The sequence below is a fragment of the Crocuta crocuta genome, unplaced genomic scaffold (assembly GCF_008692635.1).
Source record: "Crocuta crocuta isolate KB4526 unplaced genomic scaffold, BGI_CrCroc_1.0 scaffold24, whole genome shotgun sequence".
Classification (NCBI taxonomy): domain Eukaryota; kingdom Metazoa; phylum Chordata; class Mammalia; order Carnivora; family Hyaenidae; genus Crocuta; species Crocuta crocuta.
The window spans coordinates 6,801,810-6,823,441 of record NW_027530974.1 but is presented as its reverse complement, the minus strand read 5'-3'; the positions used below and the strand labels follow the sequence as shown (position 1 = coordinate 6,823,441).

The following is a 21,632-nucleotide window of genomic DNA, read 5'->3' as shown; positions in this document are numbered from 1 at the left end:
AAAAGCCATCAGGGCTTGAAGGGAAACCTTCTATATTAAAACAAATTTTCTTTTTAATTACAACATCTATCTGCAATAATTCAAGTCAAAGTGCATAAAATAAAAGGTGATATTCTACCCATTAATCCACTCTCACTTCCCAAAACTATCACTTCTATCATTTAGGGGAATATTTATTCAGTTATCTTTATCCCAAAACTCAAATCATCAGTTCAGGTTATTTAGATCAAGCCTTATTTTTTAATGTTTATTTATTTTTGAGAGAGAGAGAGACAGAGACAGAGACAGAGTATGAGCAGAGGAAAGGCAGAGAGAGAGGGAGACACAGAATCTGAAGCAGGCTCCAGGCTCTGAGCTGTCAGCACAATGCTGGGCTTTAACTTGCAAACTGTGAGATGATGACTTGAGCAGAAATCAAGAGTTGGATGCTTAACCAACTGAGCCACCCAGGCAACCCTAACTGTGACATTTAAGAAAAAAAATGTTTTATTACAAGCAGAAACTGAACCTAATTACTGAAAATAGATTATGTGAATTTTCTTAGAGTACTGACATTTTTAGCAATAGTGAAATAGTCACTCAATCCTTTGTATATGGGAAGTAAAGAGAAAATAGATGTGCAACAATCCATTTATACCGGAATTTCCTTTGTACTTTGTTTATGTTGCTTTGACCAAATTCTCTTTTCTTTACATTTAATCCTGCTGCCAGTGTAAACTCATTAAGTATTTTAGAATAAGGAAGGTGTCACACAGGGCAGCATTCCCCATGAGACTTCCATATTTCTGATTTAGTGATGAACTATCTTGTAATAATTATTTTCCATTTCTCAATTTTGTTTATTCAGTCTTCAATTTGGGGGGGGGGGAACCTTTCCAGAAATCTTTTGGCAATTCAAGGCTTCAACATATGCTACCCATTTTCTGTTTTGAAGATGTAAGAATAATAGCGGCTCAAGGGGGAAATGTGTGCACGCTTATTTACATGCCAAAAACTACATAAATTACATCACTACTTTATCTTTGTGGCATTGCAAATAAAGTTCATTAAAACTATTTTTTAAACTTTTTATTTATTTTTGAGAGAGATGGGGGGTGGAAGGGCAGAGAGAGAGAGAGAGAGAGAGAGAGAGAGAGAAAATAGAAGCAGGCTCCAGGCTCTGAGCTGGCAGCACAGAGCCAGAAGTGGGGCTTGAACTCATGAATCACGGAATCATGACCTGAACCGAAGTTGGAAGCTTAACCGACTGAGCCAGCCAGTCGCCCCTCATTAAAGCTATTAATGGCTGCTTTTCTTGGGCCATAGGAATTACCTGACGCTATCTAACATACCAATGCTCTATAAATAATCTTTAAATTTATCTTTCTGCTGTTACTATTACGCTGTAGGTAGACAGAAGGAAAATTAATTTTTCCAATACAACATTACGACGCAATTAACATTCCTATGAATAACACCATGTTAGAAACTCCATAGATTGTGAACTCTTTGCTATTCAATTTGTTCAAATTCAGATTCCTAAGCCAAACTAAATTAAATCTTGGTTCCGATTATTCAGAAAAAGTCTCTTCGCGTGCCAAATCAGCTAACCAGTTAACTCTGGCAGCCAGGACAACAGCCTGCTGTCTTGGAGTTGGCAGACTCCGTCTACTGCGACACCAAGGCCGCGCTCTGCCAGGTCGCTCAGGAGCTCCAAGAACTCACACAGCTGTTTGCCATCACCTCTCCACCTGTCTCACACCCATCCTTCTGCCCCGCCCCTTATCTTGGCCCCGCCTCTACGCTCAGCGAGCCTTCCACGCCCCCTTGCGTTCAGCCAATAGCTGGTGTCATTGGTGGGAGGGGACGTTCCCTTCCAGCCAATGCAGGAGATCCTTGCTGTCCTGGTCCCGCCCCTGCCCGCAGCTCCTGCCGGAAGATGGCGGCGGCCGCCGAGTTGAAGCTGCTGGAGAAATCCCTGGGGCTGAGTAAAGGGAACAAATACAGCGCTCAGGGCGAGCGTCAGGTGAGAAACGGGGGTGGCGTGGAGGGGAAGAGGTGGACAGGAGCGGGGTCGGCTGAGCACAATTAGGATGGGCTGGCCGGCAGAGGCGCACAGAATGAGGATGCGGCTTTCCTTCTCCCCACGTGTCTGCGTCGCAGGAAGTGCTGGCGTCCCTCGGCCTTCCCCGGCGGCCCTGGCTCCTAGAGGGTGGAGGGGAACCTCCCCGGGTCGGGCTCGGCCTGAACGTTTTCTCCTGGGAAATTGTCATCCCGTTCTGGGAAGGCGAAGAGGGCCCTCAAAGATTCCTTAGAGAGACCAGGCTGGAGGCCCCGCGTTTGCATTCAGTGACAGCACTTACTAGAACACTACCTTTCATTCAGTGTCATTCATCCACTCCAGAGAGCTAACAGGATGCCAAGCAGCACTGTGTTGGAGCGGGGGAATGCAGCAGTGGTTGAGACGGACACACTCTTTCCTCCAGCGGAAGCTTGGTTTTTTACGTAGGTGAACAAACATTGCTGCTGTTTTAATTACAATAAGTGAAAAATGCTACCCTGATGCGTAGATGTCCGAGAGAACACATAATTGATTGGCCTTAGTCCAATCGGGGAGATTCAGAGAAGGTTTTTCTGAGTTTTTCAGGTTAAGTGTGCAACGTGCGTAGAACTTGGAATGCATAAGGACTCATTTCTCAGGGCGTTGAAGAACTTTGGTGTTTCATAAACATCGTTGTGTGACGTGGATGGAAGGTACTAGAAAAGAATGATTGTAGGAAGACAACTTTAGATCCTTTTTTCGTCCTTTTGAGATTTTTTTTCCATGTGACGTTTTTCTTACCTTTTCTTCGGTTTGGTCCATGGTAAAAAAGCGGTCCTAGTGTACTTTCTGTACAGAAGTTAACCTGAAACCTAGAAAAGTAATGGGACTTGGCGTAAGATCAGCCCATAGATTGGTGGCAGAGTAGACATTGGAGACAGAAGCCCTGCTTTTGCTTTTTCCTGTGGCCTCTTACTGACCTCTTCCCTTCGCCCACTATTCCCTAGTTTGGTTTCTGTTTTTTAGAGAACATCGCTAAGACATGAGTCTTGGAGGCCTATCTAGTATGAGAAACAGTCTTTGGCAATTTAGGGCAGAACAGAATATATACTAAATGGAGGAAAACACTGTTGAGGAATGTGAAGGAGAAAGTTAATTTTAACTGTGAGATTGGGTTTGTAAACTTCACAGAAAAGTTGCTATTTAAAGTGTATAAGACCAAAATTAGGAAAGATTGGGAAGTTTGGGGCAAGAGGTAGACTAATATGAAAAGTGCTGCAATGCAAAGTAAGCCCAAAATTACAGTTTGAGGACAATTGTGAGGGCTTTGGAGTTCAGAGTGCGGTTTCTTATTTTATTTTAATTAAAACTTTTTTTTTTGGTCTTAGCAGAGGGTAGCTATTGAAAGTTTCAGTTTATATATTTGGAGAAAGGGATGGGATTGTATGAAAGGATTTCAGTCATTTTGGGAGGAAGACAGTTGACAACAGTAAGCCAGCCATGATGTGAAAAGTTGGAGTTCCAGAGCGGACCGTCAAGAAAGAATTTTTGACATGTCTTTGGTACAAAGAGGGTGGTTTTATTAAAGCACGGGGACAGGACCCTTGGGCAGAGAGCTGCACTGGGGCTAAGTGTCTAAGGGATTTGGAGTCATGGTTTTTAGGACCTTGAGGGGCTAGCCGTTTTTAGGAAAAGGTCATTTACTACTGTCTAGTAAATCCTTCTGAGCCCCTTCAGATGTGTTATCAGTGGGCCATACGCTTGGAAGATGATTACTAACATATATCTCAGGCCGGGGTCGGGGGGGAGGGGGGTTGGAATAGAGAGAAAGGAAGTTTCCAAAGGAATTTTTATATGAGACTTGCAGGTTCTGGGCTAATGTTAAGCTTAGGTTGCCTTTTCCCCAATGCAAAGTATTAACATTGAGCCAGTTGGATTTCTAGAGGAAGGGTCACTCTGCCTTTCTCAAGGACTTGTTAATGGGTTGTAAGTTGTAAGAAGTTTAATTTTTTTCTTTTGCCTTTGTTCTCCACATCAAGCAAGAAGGCATTCTCTGCAACATTACCAATTACACATTAGTCACCTGTCTGTACCTCCTCCCCGTCCATAGTTTCAGTGTCTGCGGTTTCGGATACCTTTGGTTAGTCATGTCCAGAAATAGATTCTATGTCAGAAGGTCAGGAGTAGCCTAGCACTATGTCACAATGCTGATGCCGTCTACCTCACTTTATCTAATTACGTAGGCATTTGGTCATCTCACATCATTGCAAGAAGGGTGAGTATAGTAGGATATTTTGAGAGAGAGAGACCACATTCACCTAACTTTTATTACATTATATTGTTATAGTTGTTCTACTTTATTTTTAGTTATTGCTGTTAATTTCTTTCTGTGCGTAATTTATAACTTCAACTCTATCGTAGGTGTTTATATATAGGAAAAAACATAGTATGCATAGGTTTGTCATTTCAGGCATATCTGTGATTTCAGGCATCCACTGGGGGTCTTGGAACATACTCCCTACAGATCAGAGAGGACTACTGTAATTAAATATTGAAGGGGAGCCTGGGTGGCTCAGTCCGTTAAGCTTCTGACTAGCTCAGGTCTTGATCTTGTGGTCTGTGGGTTTGAGCCCCACATCAGGCTCGGTGCTAACAGCTCAGAGCCTAGGGCCTGCTTCAGATCCTGTGTCTCCCTCTCTCTGCCCCTTTCCCACCTGCTCTCTAGCGCACGTGCCCCTGCCTGTGCGCTCGCTCTCTCTCTCTCTCTCTCTCTCTTTCTCAGAAATAAACATTTAAAAAACTTTTTTTAATTGACAACAATCCAGGGGCACTTGGCTGGCTCAGTCAGTAGAGGATATGATTCTTGATCTCTTAGGGTTATGAGATCAAGCCCCACATTAGGTGTAGAGATTATTTAAGGAAATTTTTTAAAAAAATCAAAAACAATCCAAAGATCCAGCTATATGAGAATGGTTCATTAATTTATGGTACATCAGCACATTGGAATATTACTTATATACCCACTGATGGTGATTACTTAGAAAACCATGGCATTCGAAGAATAATATGAAAATAGCATGCGCTCCATGATTGCATCTACACAAGATTTGTGTACTTTAGGCTGTATGAAGGAAAGAGAATGGACTTTATATGTCAGTCTCACTTTATCCAAACCCTGACTGCCATTACAAAGCAGGTGATCTGGTTCTTTGTAAGATGATGATGAGATTACTTACCAACTTAGAATCTGTATGATTAAATGAGAAGGTAGCTGGGAATTTTTGAGTTGTGGATGGTAGGATTGTGGATAATATATTTTTACAAATAATCCTCTTTAGAATTAAATGTCATTTCCCCACACACTGTCATTGTTTGCAAGTTCTTTTAATGTTTTGTTTTTTAAGTATAACATACATTCAGAAAAGTGAATAAATCTTGATGAGTTACCACAAAGTGAACACAGGTGGATAACAACACAGGCAAGGAATAGAACATTACCAGCACCCCCAGAGGTACTGACAGCTAAAGCCCGGTGCCGCACTCAAACTCAAAACTGTGCGATCATAACCTGAGCCAGTCGAACACTTAATTGACTGAGCCACTCAAGCGCCCCTCCATGCATTTTTTTAAGGGTATTATCAGTGATCTTAGAGGTGGAGACTTCATTTGAGTATGAAGGCAAAAGTGAAATTTCAAGGAGCTAAGTAAGTGGTGAATGGGAAGTAGGTAAGGGAATGAAAAACCAGAAAGTACCTTTTATTGCTTTAATTTTTAGGAGGTAACCTTTGAATTTGTATCTGAAAATGTTAATCTCTCTATATATTTCACAAGGTCTTGTTGATCTAAATGTGAGCATGAAAGTGCCCTCCAAAGTGTAAATTACTTTAAAAGTACAGATATTATTTAGTGACTGCAGAAAGCAGCCATCTTCTCAAGAAAATACTCTTTTTTGGTTTGCTTGGGTCGTTTAGATTGTATGCTTTTTTAAAAACATTTATTTATTTTGAGAGAGAGAGAGAGCGAGTGCACGCACGCGCATGTGTGAATGTGAGCCGGAGAGGGGCAGAGAGAGAATCTCAAGCAGGCTCTGCACTGTCAGCAAGGAGCCTGACGCAGGGCTGGATCTCAGGAATCCTGAGATGACCTGACCTAAAATCAAGGTTTGGTCGCTTAACTGACTGAGGCCCCCAGGTGTCCCTTGTTTTTTGTAATTGGTCAGTCTCCCCATCAGGTGATACTTTCCATTTTCTTTTCTTTCCTTTTTTTTTTTTTAAGTTTATTTATTTTTGAGAGGGAAGCAGAGAAACTGGGAGAGAGAATCCCAAGCAGGCTCGAGATTTGGATGCTCAACCGACTGAGCTTCCCAGACACCCCTCCCCCCATTTTCTTTTAAATTTCTCATAGGTCTTTGCTTGTTTGTACATCAAAAACATTTAAACAAATGAGCAATTTCTTATAAGCTGACCTTTTGTATTACTTGTGCTAATAAGGGAAACAAAAATGGGATTATTTTTCAGATGATTACCTGAAGCCCAGACTATAATCATTTATATTTTGGAACATTTTTAAAACTATAAAATATTGGCCAATAGTGACCTTACTCTACATAATTCCAGAATTAATGGATATGCAATTCATGGCAACCAAGTCACATCATAGCCTATACCTAGTTAATGAGATAGCTAATTAAATTTGATCACATATCACTGAAAGCAGCCTAGATCTCCTTTGGTGGTTCTGACTACATCAGCATTAAGTCAGTGTTACGTTAATTGTATCTTTTTGTTATTACAGAAGTCCAATTTATTGAAGTATGTTCATCTTGCTAAAATAGAGTATTGGTAGACTTGATTGAAATTAATGCAGTGTTATTAGATTTTCATTTTTTCCTCTGGTACAGGCACAGTTATAAATTATGTAGAGGCATACCAATGTTTGCAGTGTTATGACCAGTTTCACTCCAAGCATCTGCTATCAAATTGTAAATAATATAACTACTGTTTTGGTGAGTTTCATTTGTATATACTTTAGTACCTTAGAGTAGAATCCTAGGTGTCTTGAAAAAACAGTGAGGGATTTGATTACTTAGAACTTAAAATCATGATGGTACTTGTAAGTTTATCTGAAGAATTTTTTCTTTTTAAGATTCCAGTTCTTCAGACAAACAATGGTCCGAGTCTAACAGGACTGACTACGATAGCAGCCCATCTTGTCAAGCAGGCCAACAAAGAGTATTTGCTTGGGAGCACCGCGGAAGAAAAAGCGATCGTTCAGCAGTGGTTGGAGTACCGGGTAACTCGTGTGGACGGACACTCCAGTAAAGATGATGTCCGCACTCTGTTGAAGGTACTGTGACTTTGCTGTAAAGGCTACAATAAACACATGAACTGTTAGTAGCAGGAAACTCTCTTCCCCCTGAGAGTCTGTAGCTGAGGTTAGGGCCTTCTTGTTTCCTTGTGCCTCAAGGTAGTTTGTACCTGTTGTTACCTGTGCTAGAAAGAGTCCGCCAGCCCTCCCCCTTCACATCTCAGCTAGATACCCCTTCCTCAGAAATGTTCTCAACCACTTCTCTCTCTAACAGATGTAGGTCCTTGTTCTTGATGCCTTTTCTCATAACATTCATCAGAGTCAACAGTTATTTGTATGATTATTATTTAATGTAATTTCTTAATACTTTTTTTTTCCCCCACTCAGCAGTAAAGTACTTTCTCAGGGACAAAAAGGGAATCAGAATCTTTGAGACTTACTGAAAAACGCTGTTAGATTGATCTGAGAAAGCCCACATTTTTTCCTTTGAGACTTACTGCTTTAAGATTTGTATTTTCTTTCTAAAGAAGGCCCCAGAGTCACCAACAATAAATAACATTCCGGGGCATGTGGGTGGCTCAGTTGATTAAATGTCCGACTTTGGCTCAGGTCATGATCTCGTGGTCTCTGGGTTTAAGCTCCATGTCGGGCTCTGTGCTGACAGCTCAGTGCCTGGAGCCTGTTTTGGATTCTGTGTCTCCCTCTCTCTGCTCCTCCCCGCTCTCAAAAATAAATAAACATTAAAAATTTTTTAAAAATCCAAACTGTATGTTTTATTAATTATTACATAAAAATAAAGCAGATTAAAAAAAATTTATAGAAGCTTAGAATTTGAAGGAATCTTAGAAATCATCCAGACAACCACATACCAGTGCAGGACTCCTTTTTGTTTTCTAATTTTATTCCCATTATTATATAAATTGGTAGTGTAAGTTGTGTAAGAAGGTCTCATAGTGCTAAAAGCTTTTCATTTATCACTCTGGTGGAAGTGGTTTAAGCTATATTCTTGATAGATATCATCAAGAGAACTGGTAAATTTCAGACCCTGTTTCTTTATAGGTGCTTTCTGATCAACTATTGACGCTTAATATCCACACCGACACTTCCTGCTGGCCTCTGCCATGCTCAGCGGCATTTCTAGAGGGAAGCAAGCATGTCTGTCCTCTAAGTGAATGAGATTTCAAGCAAATGTAACACTATTGTAATTTTCCAGAAGAAAGGATAGTAATAGGACTTAATTCTGAAAGATATGAACAAAATTTCACTGAATTGGGTTTAGAAGTCCAAAGTTGTATTCAGAGTTTTGGTATCAGGAACATGGAAGTAATTCCACCAAAACCTTGTATGTGGGATCTATGAATATTGTTTGACATTCCAATCAAGAGAATCTGACCAGAGATATTACCATTTTTGAAATATACAAGTGGACGGGTGATTTGGTTGTCCTTGCCCTACCACAGTTTCCTAATCTGTACCTGCAGTGACGTGCCAGATGCAGCTCTTAAGGGCTCATGATCCGATGACCCCTCAGGCACAGCCCCTGTCCTTACAGAGCTCAGACCAGCGGGAGAGACAGATGTATGTATAATGGACTGCAATGTGATTTTTTTTTGGCCACTTGAGCATAGATGAGAAAGGGTTATCTCCTGTTTTGCTTTGCTTTTTGCTATTTCATGATAGTGTTTTTATCTTAAAGGCAATAAATATTAAAGAAATTTAGGAAATATAAATAAGGGGAAAAATTTCAAGAACTGCTACTAACACTTCTGTTTACTCATCAAATATTTATTGAACTTTTGTGTTCTTTCCATGCTTTTCCTTTCTGTATATACATGTGTGCATTTTATTTTAAAAGTGGGTAGCTATTGGATACTGTAACTTGCTTTTTTGTTGTTCACTGACAGTGAGTTGTATCTTTTATGTCCCTAAATAGTTATTTATACTACCTTTTTATAACCTCTTAGTATTGCATCATATAGTTGTACCAGAATTTAAATGATCTTTAAAAATTTGCCTGTATGTGTGTTCTTTGCCCAGTTTTATACCAAGTTGTTTATCTTTGTGTTACTTATTTTTAAAACTTTCGCTAAGAGGATATTACGAACGAGTTTACTTCTTACTCTCTATATAAAGTTTTCAGGATAAAACCATGATTCTAAGTTTAAATGGCTCACAATTAAGCTAATACAGAATTTCAAAATGGCAGACATTGCAGAACACTAACATTTGTTGAATCTAGAAAGAGGATGTACAGCTGCTTATTCTACCACTTTTTCAATATTATTAGGAAGTTTAAAACTACTTAGGAAAAAAGAAAACTCAGAACTCTGTAGGGGGAAATATCTGGCATGGCAATATTTGGCAGTGGCATGGGAAAGACTTCTTTAAAACAAAGGAAATGAACATCAAACATTAGTTCTGTGAATATTCTGAATATGGAAAATTCTGTAATATGGTAGGGACCATTTGATTTATATCAGTAATCAAAAATATTTAATTGTAGTTTTTTAGTCTTTAAAGATGACAACTTTGAGAGTCTTTATAGCTTAAACATCCATATGGATTCTACTCTAAGAATATATACCCAAAATAATTCATAATGGGTCTTAAAGAGATATTGGTACAGTCATGTCCATAGCAATATTATTGACAATAGCGGAGAGGTGGAAACAACCCAGGTGTCCATTGATGGATATACAGATGAACAAAATTCATTATATATAAACAATGGAATATTATTAAGCTCCAAAAGGAAGAAAATTCTGACTCATATAACAACATGGCTGAGCCTTGAGGGTATTATACTAAGTATAAGCTAGTCACAAAAAGACAAACTCTCTGTTTCCACCTATTTGCCACATTGAAAGTAGTCAGTGCCTAGAAACAATGCTGGTTGCCAGGGTCTGAGGTCAGCGGAGATGGGGAGTTCAGTTTTGTAAGATGAAAAAATTCTGAAGGTTGGTTACATAATAGTGTGAGTACCCCTGATATTTACTGAATAATCCACTTGAAAGTGGTTAAGATGGTAACATGGTTCTATTGCAATTAAAACTTTTTAAATATACATATATAAAAAATACAGCAAACCACTAAATTGTATAGTACTCTTAAGAGAAATTGTTGAGTGCTCGCTTCGGTAGCACATATACTAAAATTGGAACGATACAGAGAAGATTAGCATGGCCCCTGCGCAAGGATGACACGCAAATTCGTGAAGCGTTCCATATTTTTGGTTAATATCCAGAATCTATAAGGAACTCACCAAACTACACGCCTGAAAAACAAACAACCCAGTGAAGAAATGGGCAGAAGATATGAACAGACACTTCTCCAAAGAGGACATCCAGATGGCCAACAGACACATGAAACGATGCTCAGCATCCCTTCTCATCAGGGAAATACAAATCAAAACCACACTGAGATACCACCTCACGCCAGTCAGAGTGGCTAAAATGAGCAAATCAGAGAACTCTAGATGCTGGCGAGGATGTGGAGAAACGGGCACCCTCCTACACTGTTGGTGGGAATGTAAACTGGTACAGCCCCTCTGGAAAACAGTGTGGAGGTTCCTCAGGAAACTAACAATAGAACTCCCCTATGACCCAGCAATAGCACTGCTAGGAATTTACCCAAGGGATACAGAAATGCTGAGGCATAGGAGCACATGTACCCCAATGTTCATAGCAGCACTCTCCACAATAGCTAAAACATGGAAAGAGCCTAAGTGTCCATCAACAGATGAATGGATCAAGAAGATGTGGTTTATCTATACCATGGAATACTACATGGCAATGAGAAACAATGAAATCTGGCCATGTGTAGCAACATGGATGGACCTTGAGGGTGTTATGCTGAGCGAAATAAGTCAGGCAGAGAAGGACAAATATCATATGTTTGCACGTATAGGAGGATTAGGAGGAACTTGACGGAGGAACAAGGGGGAGAAGAAGGGCGGAAATGGTGGGGGAAAGGGAGAGAGGCAAACCATGAGAGACTCTTGAATGCTGACAAAAACTGAGGACTGATGGATGTGGGGGGGAGGGGGGATGGGCATGGAGGAGGACACTTGTGGGGATGAGCACTGAGTGTTATGTGGAAACTAATTTGACAATAAACTATTTGTAAAAAAAAAAAAAAGAAATTGTTGAGATTTTTTTATATTTTGATTGAAAAAGTAAATCTAGCATGAGCATAATTTACAAAATGGTCTCCCCAACCCTGGGGAGATAGATGGTCATAGATGGTATTTTGAACAACATTTTTTAATGTTTTCTTTTTTCTTTAAAATAAGACTAATAATATTTACCCTATTTTTCAAAATGAGGCGATTGCTTTATGATCTATTCGTTTAAATGAATCTGAATCTATTAATGTCAGAAATGAAGTTTATTAAATTAAAAGTCATTGTTTCCTAGTAGTTTTCTAAATGTTCCAAATCCAGTGCTATGGTAGTTAACTTAATTATTATTGCCTTTTAGATATATGTCTTTTTTTTTTCTTTTCCTTAGGATCTTAATTCATATCTTGAAGATAAAGTCTACCTTACAGGATATAACTTTACCTTAGCAGATATCCTGCTATACTATGGACTCCATCGCTTTGTAGTGAGTATTTGAATAGTTGTTAGCTTTTTTCTCTGTAATGTTCACAGTGATTTTTTTTATTTGCCTTGAATTGAAATCAAACTTGCATTTTCACCTTTTCAAATAAAAATGAATTATTTGTATACAAAGTACCTTATGCACATGCACATATTCCTTCCACATAATCCATCAAATGCAGTAACTTCCTGTTCCTTGACCTGTTAGCTTTCTTTTCTTTGCTCCTGTTCACAGCTACTTCTCTTGCTACTCTGTGGACTTCACCATCATCATGGCCTGGACTGGCCCCCCATCATCACCCTCCCACTCTCCTTCTAATTCTTAATTCCAGTACTCTGTCTTCTGAACAACCCCTGCTCCTTAGCTCTTAATCTCTTACTCATCCCATCATTACCCAAAGCAACTGGGTCCCTTCCCTTTTTCCAAACCTGTATACTTTTTCTCCATCCGACCTGGACTCCCTTTTGTGTACCTTCAAATACTCTAACTACTATCTACAGCTTCTTTGCTCCACTGTACGCTCACCACCCTCTCCCTGTAAATCTTTGCCTCTTGGGCAGTTCTAATAAATGCTTCCCTCCCATGTCCAGGCTGAGGGCTTTTGGAGAAATCAGAAAGAAAGCTACAGATTGGTGCTACTGTAAATTTATACTGTTCAGTTTCAGCCGGGCTCTCGTCCTGATCAGCTCTTCATTCCTCCCAGGCACACGTCCAAACCCTTAGCACTTTCCTTAATGTCTCCGTTTCCCTCCCACTTTATCTTCACATTATCTCGGAGCCTTCCTCCCTCTTTCAGCTGTAAGATGGAGACTATTCGTTTGGATGCTCTCATCTTCCAGCCCTCCCCCACCCCCCCATGCATACATCCCTCCTGTCTCCCTTTTCTCCCCTCTTACTTGAACTCCCTCTTGTCTCACTTTTCTGCCTTCTCACTTAAACTCCCCCTCCTACCCTATTTCTGGATCTTGTCAAATGTTATATCCTTCCTTCCTCACAACTGCAATTTTCCCCTTTATCTGGTCAGTCTCTTTAAATTGATTCCTGTCCTAAATATATTTGCAATTATGTGGCACTTGCTGTGTTCTCTATACTTTGTAAACGTTAACTCCTGTAATCCTTATAACAGCCCAATCAGGTAGGTACTGTTATTATCATCCCCATTTCACAGATGAAGTAAGAGAGGCATAGAGAGGTCAGATGTCTTCTGTGAGATCACACAGTTAGTGACAGTTGGGCTTCAGAATCTGGGCTTCCTTACGTCTATCTCCACCTGAAACTTCCTCCCAACACCCATCTTCTCCCCTGTGGAAGAAAATAACCCATTTTCTGTATTCTGTGCCTCGTGCATTCAATTAATCAGGTTCTTTTGTTTCCACCTCCTGGATGCCTCTCTCCTATGTCTTCCTGCGATCCCAAGTGACAGCACCTTAGTTCCAGAATTCATTATCTTCTGTCAGGGCTGTTGAAATGGCCTCCTGCCACCAGTCTCTTCTCATACAGTCCATCTTCATTCCCACCCAAGCGATTTTTCTCATGAATGTGTCTTTCTCAAAATAATGAAGTAGCTCCTCACTGCCTGGACGGGAGCCCCTTCTTCTTCTCGACCCTGCCAGCCTCATCATCGTTACTCTCCCCACACGCCTCTCTCTTGGCCATAACATACTCCCTGGTCCCTCACCCTGCGCTCCCTGAGCGAGGGCCCTCACACGGCTCTTCTCTTTTGCCCCAGCCCTTATCTTCCTCCCGAATTCGTTCACACTCCACCAGGTGTCACTCAGCTACAGCGCTGATTTCCTGGGGGGGGAGGGGGGTCCCCTCCGGCTCCTGAAGCCTGCTGAGTGCTCGGTCCTTAGTTTCTCCTAATGCCTCCCAGGCTCCCTCAGCTCTGGCTTGTTTCACTTCTCACTGTAACTCTTCTTGGAAAGTTCTCTGTCTTTCAAATCGTAAACTGCTTGAGTCAGAGACTGTGGCGGTTCGTGACTGTGACACTTCTGTCGACGTCATGCCTCACACATGCATACCGTCTGCACTCCCCTCCGTAAATATCGGCTAACGTAATTAACATCTCTCTATTTTTCAGTTTTATGTATATTTTCTCCTTGTACCTCATATAAAGGAGACAGAACTAGTGGTACTACCCTCTTATTGTAGAGAAGGAAATTACTGCTTAGGAAACTTGAGTGCTTGTGCAGGGACCGCCTGGGTGTTGGAAGCGCCACGACCAAGTCTGTCGTCTGCTGCAAATGTCACAATGCATAGGGATACCCCTCATACACCGTCAAATACCATGATACGATATAGTAGTTTCGTACGATAGTTTTTCTTCACCCCTTCTCAAGCTCTAATTCCTCAGTTGGATTTACTCGACTTATTAAGCATCGTTCCTCTAAGATCACTGCGGGACTATGCTCAGCTCTATAACATTGTCACCGTAGCCACCTAGTACATCTTTCACTCAGCCCAATAGTCTCTGTTATTACGATGCTTAAACTGAGTTTATTATATGCTGCCCATTTTACTATTCTCAAGAGACCTGAAAGAAATCTAAAACTCTGTTTTCAAGCAACTGTTGCTCTCTTCAAAGAAGTAAGACCATTTTACAGGAAGAGAATTATTGAATAAAGCAAAGGGCTACTTCCTGGTCAGGATATTATGTGAACAATTAAAGAGGCAGATGGAATAAAGTAAAATGTAGGATCATGAAATTGTCAGAAAAACATCTGCAGGATTTGGGTGGCTTTAGCTATCTAAGGAAATTTTCATTGTCTCAGAAAGCTTATGATAAATTTGAATATAAATATTGCATTTAAGTAGAATGATCCTATGATTTCTCATCCAGAACAACACTTTTGACAGTGAAAGGAGGGTTATTAATAATTATTAATCATTACTGATACAACAAGAATAAAGTGGGACAGAAGTTTCCTTACACTCAGAAGAGATAAGACTCCATTTCAAGCAAAATAAGGGAACTGGGGAAGAAAGATGTCATGTCCACCTCCCAGCTCTTAGCAAATGCATTGTACAACTAGATGCTTATTGAGATCAGCAATACTTAGCAATCTCTTCCTCTTTGTATTTCCTGTTTTAGATTGTAAATCTTTATAGTGTGATCTTTAGTTTTATGCTTCAGTGCGATTAAATCTAAAATTATCTTATTTGAGTGTGAAGACAGTTTAAATAGAGCTGAAATTCTTTGATCACCCCAGCTTCCTTTTATTCCATTCTAGATTGAAAATATTTTAGTAGCTGTTTGAATGTAGAAGGGTAACATGGCACGGTTTACCTCATTTCAAAATGCAAAAGCCTTCAAGCTGAAGAGAGTTTGCTATTATGGTATCTACATGTCTTTATCCCGGTGAAACCTCAGTCTTTCAACTAGAAGGTGTCTGTGGCTGGACCTGAGGGAGAGTTCACTGCTAAGAGCATGGCTGCTTCCCATAGGGGCACAAGAACAACATCTGTCTAACAACCACAACACCCTTGTTGACATTATAAAAACATTTAAGTGTGACACAATTTCATTTTAAAGCTTAAAATTAGGAGAAATGTCATCTAACCCTATGTGTGGTGCTAGCCACCGGCTGTTGAGGGCCCGCCGGGCCATCACTCGGTTGAACTTTTTGTTGCATCGAGCTCTCACTGAGGAGAGCCATTTCTCCCATCTAATAATAATTTTTAAAAAGACCGTAATAAAGTGTAACTCTTGCACACTGAGTGTGTGTTTACTAGCTTATCATGTCATGTGGTAGGGAAAGGAAATACTCTGAGAAAGAGGAGCTTGTATGGAATTTCTTTGCCAGCAGAGTGAACAACATAATGTAAAATATTCATAGCATGAACCGCAAGTTATTTGGGTGCTCCCAAGGGCGTTGGGTTTCATGCAGTTTAGAAGTGTTTTTGTTCAACACAGTGTGTTAAAACTAGGATTACATTAACAATATTTGGTGATCCATGCCTATTTGTATTTCTTATTTTGGAATGTATATCCTCTTTACATGTAGCGACTTAGGATATTATAATGAAGGATATTATACTTCTCTTTTTCAAAACGAAAGTCAGTGGAATAACATGTAAATCATCTAGCAAGTACTCCATTTGGCTTCATGAAATGAGTCCGTAACCAAAGCATGTCTCCCACCCCGGTCCAAGCGCAGGCAGAGTACATATGTCAGAGGAGTAAACACCTTCTCAAGGAGGCCCTTGCAGACTAAACCCTCTACTGTGGTGGATTTCACTGTGGTGTTAAATGGCATCCCTGCTGAGTTAGATGTAAATCTATCCAGGTGAGAAAAAGGTGATTACTGGGTATTAATTCAGGCAGAATCAACGTGCAGTTCAGATCGGCCACCTGCTCGTATTCATCAGACAGTTTCTTGTGCTTCGATTGCTTTGGCGGCATATACTTACCTTGTTGTCGTGCATTCCGTTGTCTATTTGTTCATGCTATTAAATACTTCATGAGTAATCAGCACAGTGCACAAAACCGCAGTCAGGGAACCTTCCAAGTCCTCAGATAATCCCATAGAATTTCGCTTCAGGGTAAGCCCAACTTTAGTTGTGGCTAACTTACTCTAATTATAAGATCTGGTCTATCTTAATTCCCGTTGAGGAATAGTACTTTGTTCTCCCTTTGTTAAACTGCCAGTTAGAGTAGCTGTTTATTATGATACCAGTGACTCATTGCTTTCCTAAAGTGATTGCACTCATAGATAGCAGTCCCTGTGAGCAGACTGTTGTTCAGGATTATTAAAATCCTTTGTAGCATTGGTATGCTGTCGACTATCAGATTGTTATCAACTAAAGTACATTTGTTTTGAAGTCAGTGGAGGTATGTCGTTCTTTTAGGAAGGGAAGGAAAAGCATAAGAGATCTCTGTGGGGCTGTCCAGGAACACTAACCATAAGAACGTCCCAGAAGTTGCACGGTGCCAGTTGGAAAGAGAGCAAACCAGCCTTTCACCCTGATCTGGAATGGGTCACTTGAGTGTTTCTCACGTGCCTTCATGGGAAATTAGTGTCTAAGAATATTATCTGTTTGGCTTTAAAGTTCAGACCAGGTACAGAGAGCCAGTATAAATAAAAAGGATGATTAGGTAGAAAGAGTCAAGCATCGTTGCTATAGACAGCCGCATGTAGGCCAGTGAGAAGCAGGAAATGGAGACTGGAAAGTTGCACTGTGTTTCCTGTTGCAAGAAAGGAAAAGAAACTAGCCGACTAGAAAGGGAGGCTGGAAAACCAATGTTGTGAGTGAAATGGTCCAGGGGGTCCCATCTAAAACATTCTAAAAACCTGTGAGGTGTTTTGGGGGGTGGGGGAAGAGTCTGTTTTGTGTTTATTTACAGTGAATTCAGAAATAGAAAGTCTACCAAAAATGTAGAAGAGCTAACAAATCGATCAGTTATAATTTTCTCAGATTCAAGGGGCACGCTCTACAGTTTAAACTAAAACTAAAAGGAAGGTAAGTGGTAGCCTGAGCCTTTTGGAAAAGCTGTTGTGTATTCCTGGCACTCGTGGGGTTTTTGTTTTTGAGAAAGAGAGAGAAAGAGAGTGTGTGCTCTTGGCAGGCAAGGGGCAGAGGGAGAGAGAATCTTAAGCAGGTTCCATGCCCAGCGTGGAGCCAGATGCACAGGCTTGATCCCACAACCCTGGGATCATGATCTGAGCTGAAATCAGCAGTCAGACCCTGAACCGACTGAGCCACCCAGGTGCCCCACCAGCACAGTTTTCTGAGGTAAAATGAACAGATGCACATTCTTTGAAATAGATCATCTAGTTAAAAATTGTTAGGATAGATTGAAAATATTAGAAGAATGTTTAGAAGCTCTTGGAATAGAAATTATTTCGTACCATCTGCTCCTAATCTTTAGACTGGAGACTCTAAATGTAAAAATTTTAAGTTGAAGAGTATTGTTTTTGCTGTGTGTTATATTTTGTTATTAAAAAAACCTCTTTTGACATTTATTCATTTTTAAGAGACAGAGACAGAGCACGAGTGGGGGAGGGCAGAGAGAGAGAGGGAGACACAGAATCCCAAGCAGGCTCCAGGCTCTGAGCTGTCAGCACAGAGCCCGACAGGGGCTCAAACCCACAAATCCTGAGGTCATGACCTGAGCCTAAGTCAGACGCTTAACCAACTGAGCCACTCAAGCACCCCTGTTGTTACTATTTTAGATTTAAAAAATAATATTTAAAATAATAGGCCAAGTAGCAGCATTAACCAGTCCTCTGTGAGAGCAAATGCTGTTCTGAAATGTGAATAGTAAACAGACATTGCTCTTTTGACTGCGTTTCAGAATCTGATTAAATAATTTAAACATAGACCAAACAAGCACTTTGTTTGGAAATGCTTTCTTAGTGTATTTTAATTCATTCTGAAAAATAACATCTCACACAGTGGCTGAGCGGAGACTTTTAAGTGGAAATTTTGAACAGAAGAGTAAATTGTAAGGAAGTGGTCAGATTTGAATCATATTTCAGCAGCTAACACAAAATCAAGTTGGAGTAAAACTTGTTCCGTTTGCTGAAGTTGATTTTGAATTTGTATATGTATGTGCAAATGAATGAATGAAGAAAATTCATCCCCCGTTTCCTATTAGATTTGCAGTTATGTTTACTATTGGTTGAGCCTTTAAAAAACCTTCAATTTTGGGGGCACCTGGGTGGCTCAGTTGGTTGAGCGTCAGACTCTTGATTTTGGCTCAGGTCATCATGATCTTGTAGTTCGTGGGATCGAGCACCACGTCGGGCTCTGCACTGACAGCACAGAGCCTGCTTGGGATTCTCTGTCTCCCTCTTTTTCTGCCCCTCCCTTGCTCATGTGCTCTCTTTCTCAAAAACATTTAAAAACTATATTAAAATAAAGTTTGTGTAAAAAATTTTCTTTTAAATCTTATATTTTTTTGACGACAGTGGTGAAGTTCACATATGGAAAACATTTAGAAAAGGAACAAAACATTAGCTGTTTTACAAAAGGGTTTTTTTTTTTTTTTTTACCTTTGGAAATATAAACTAATACTCCGTTTATTCAACAACGGTTGTTTATTTGCCTCCTGTGTATAGACGAGACAGTTAGGAATAAGATAATTTTTCTTTTTTTTTCTTTTTTTTTTAATATTTTTTATTTATTTCTAGGAGAGAGAGGGAGAGAGAGACAGCGTGATCAGGGGAGGGTCAGAGAGAGAGGGAGACACAGACTCTGAAATAGGCTCCAGGCTCTGAGCTGGCAGTCAGCACAGAGCCCGACGCGGGGCTCGAACCCATGAACCGCGAGATCATGACCTAAGCGAAAGTCGGACCTTTACCGACTAAGCCACCCAGGTGCCCCAAGATAATTTTTCACATGTAAGCTATGAATTCTCTTGTGGTAAAAAGTACTTTATATACTTTTATATATAAAAGTACTGTACACACAGACACACATATAGACAGTCTTGACCAATTTTCTTGACTAATGTGTTCATTTTCTATCTCCATGCCATAGACTAATTATATTGTAAGTGAAACAGTTATAGTAACAATTTTTGACAACTAGTTGCAACTTTACACTGCCTTAAACAAGATGAATACATAATACGTGTAGCAGCTTATATGTGAGGATTTGAACCTGAAACTTAAATTTTTTATGTAGCAGAAGCAGAAGACTCTCACTGCTGATAATTTAAGTAAAGTGAGCCAACAGAGATGGACTTTTGAGACTACCAAGGACAATGTTAAAAGATCAGATATTGATACAATAGTATCCTCAGGTCAAAGGTAAAAAGGAAGGCAAGATGATTTGTATCAATTTTGCTTTTTTAATAGCCTTCTAATAAATATAAAATGGAAATATGAGTTCAATTAAACATCTGCTGAGAGAATACTATGTGTCTACCTTTTAATTTTATCACCCTTATTTTCTGCAATAAATGTTGCATACCAGAGTGATTTGTCCTTCAGTTTTGGTGACCCAGGCGGAATATTTGCCTGTAGACACAAGTATATGCTAAATTCCGAACAGCCACAGGACATCTCCCTCACTGAAAGGGCCATCTTTATAAGATTGCCAATGGATTTGACTTTATAAGTCTGCCAATAAGCAGACTGCCAATGGATTTGAACCACAGGAGGTGTTTTTTCCTTGTGTAAAATATTTCAGTCGGTTTTATAGACACTTGTAACATCTGAATAAATGTTGATTCAGCAACAGCAGAAGGAGTTACACTACTCATAATCATGGGCCATGGCTCTCAGTTACTGCCCCACTAGCTCTCTCTTTACCTGACAGCTCTCCGTGAGTCTAGTTCAAGGTTTGTCTTAGAGAAAGGTCATTGAGTCACCTTCTTTGGAATTTGAGCCCAGTGAAAAAATGATAGGCACCAACTGTCCTTGTTGCGTCTTTCTTTAAGCAGATATCTCTTGGCATTCTTGTAGCTTGACAGGAAATTGTGTGACCCACTGCATACAGTGGAGATAGAGTTCAACTTTGTGGCAAACAAGATTGAAAAGGTCTTTTGTTCATCTGAGGCTTATGCCACTGGAAGTAGCCCTTCCTTGTAATAAGCAATAATCACTTGAAATTAAGTGGGTCATTGTCTTCCTGAGTACATAATAGAAAGGAAGTGATAGTCTCACGCGCTCCCCCATATACACACACACACACACACACAACAGCTATCTATTAATGTGTGTATGTATGTGTATATACCACATATACTAGAGTTTACATAGTATTCCCTTGTTAAACATGTTAGATCCTAATAAACCTTTCTTATAGATTTGCTAAAAAGANCTATTCTCTAACTTTCTCCTATCTTCCTTTCCTGTAAAGTAAAAAAACTCTCTGGGCCTCCAGATGGTGGATTAATATAAATTTTGCGTTTGTTCAAAATTTGAGAGTTCCCTAGAAAGCATATCTGGTGTTAAACTGAACATAAAAGCATTAAACAAATGGCTCTTGTAAGTGACTAAAATCATTTACTCCTATCTAAATATGTTGGCTTTTGAGAACTGGGTTGTCCCACCCCCCCAACCCAGTTTTTATCTTTTACTAAATGATACTGATAGTCGTTCTTATGTAATGTCTGTGTTGTGTGTGTTTTTAATCTCTACTTAGGTTGACCTGACAGTTCAAGAAAAGGAAAAATATCTTAATGTGTCTCGCTGGTTTTGTCACATTCAGCATCACCCAGGGATCAGACAGCATCTGTCCGCTGTTGTCTTCATCAAGAACAGACTATATACTAATTCCCACTAGAAGCTATCCAGGACATACGGAAGCGTGGTTACAAATATTTTAAGTGGAAAGTATATTCTGGACCAGAGGATTAACGTAAACTGATACGCAGTCATTCTTTGTTTGCTGGGGTTGATAGAATAAACTTACCTGAATGTTTTCTGTCTTCTTTAGTTGAAATTTTGCAGCTTTTTTACATAAAAATCCAACTGTGAAAACTTTGAGTTGAGATCAAGTTATCCATTACCATGTTTTTATAGATGAAACTTATTTTAGTACAACTTACAAATCAGTGGCTTACCCTTAAGGGAAAAAATAGTCCTTTCAGTGGCTGACATATTTGGCTATTTATTGACCTCTCCCTCGTATTTTAAAATTCATTTTCCGCTTATGGATATTTACAGTAATTTGTTTACTAAAAACTATAATAAATTGTGCCAAGGATACAGAAAGGGAAGACAGATGGATTTGTTTTCAAATATTTATGTGAG

The 21,632-nt window shown here is 39.9% G+C and overlaps 1 protein-coding gene, 1 long non-coding RNA gene and 1 other non-coding gene across 3 annotated transcripts; 2 read left to right on the top strand and 1 right to left on the bottom strand.

Annotated features, from left to right (window-relative positions):
• Positions 1 to 1,876: 1,876 nt before the first annotated feature.
• EEF1E1 (eukaryotic translation elongation factor 1 epsilon 1) lies at positions 1,877 to 21,307 on the top strand. The gene is made up of 4 exons (XM_077769996.1): positions 1,877 to 2,005; positions 7,166 to 7,366; positions 11,836 to 11,931; positions 21,022 to 21,307. The coding sequence occupies exons 1-4, from the start codon at positions 1,919 to 1,921 to the stop codon at positions 21,160 to 21,162; spliced, it is 525 nt and encodes a 174-aa protein (XP_077626122.1). The 5' UTR covers positions 1,877 to 1,918; the 3' UTR covers positions 21,163 to 21,307.
• LOC144236368 (uncharacterized) lies at positions 2,490 to 4,161 on the bottom strand. Its single transcript, XR_013336493.1, has 3 exons — positions 4,104 to 4,161; positions 2,822 to 2,892; positions 2,490 to 2,736 (listed from the first exon to the last, which is right to left on the bottom strand). It is a non-coding gene; the product is annotated as an uncharacterized LOC144236368 (long non-coding RNA).
• On the top strand, positions 10,452 to 10,558 carry LOC144236482 (U6 spliceosomal RNA). The gene has a single exon (XR_013336567.1). It is a non-coding gene; the product is annotated as a U6 spliceosomal RNA (small nuclear RNA).
• Positions 21,308 to 21,632: the final 325 nt, after the last annotated feature.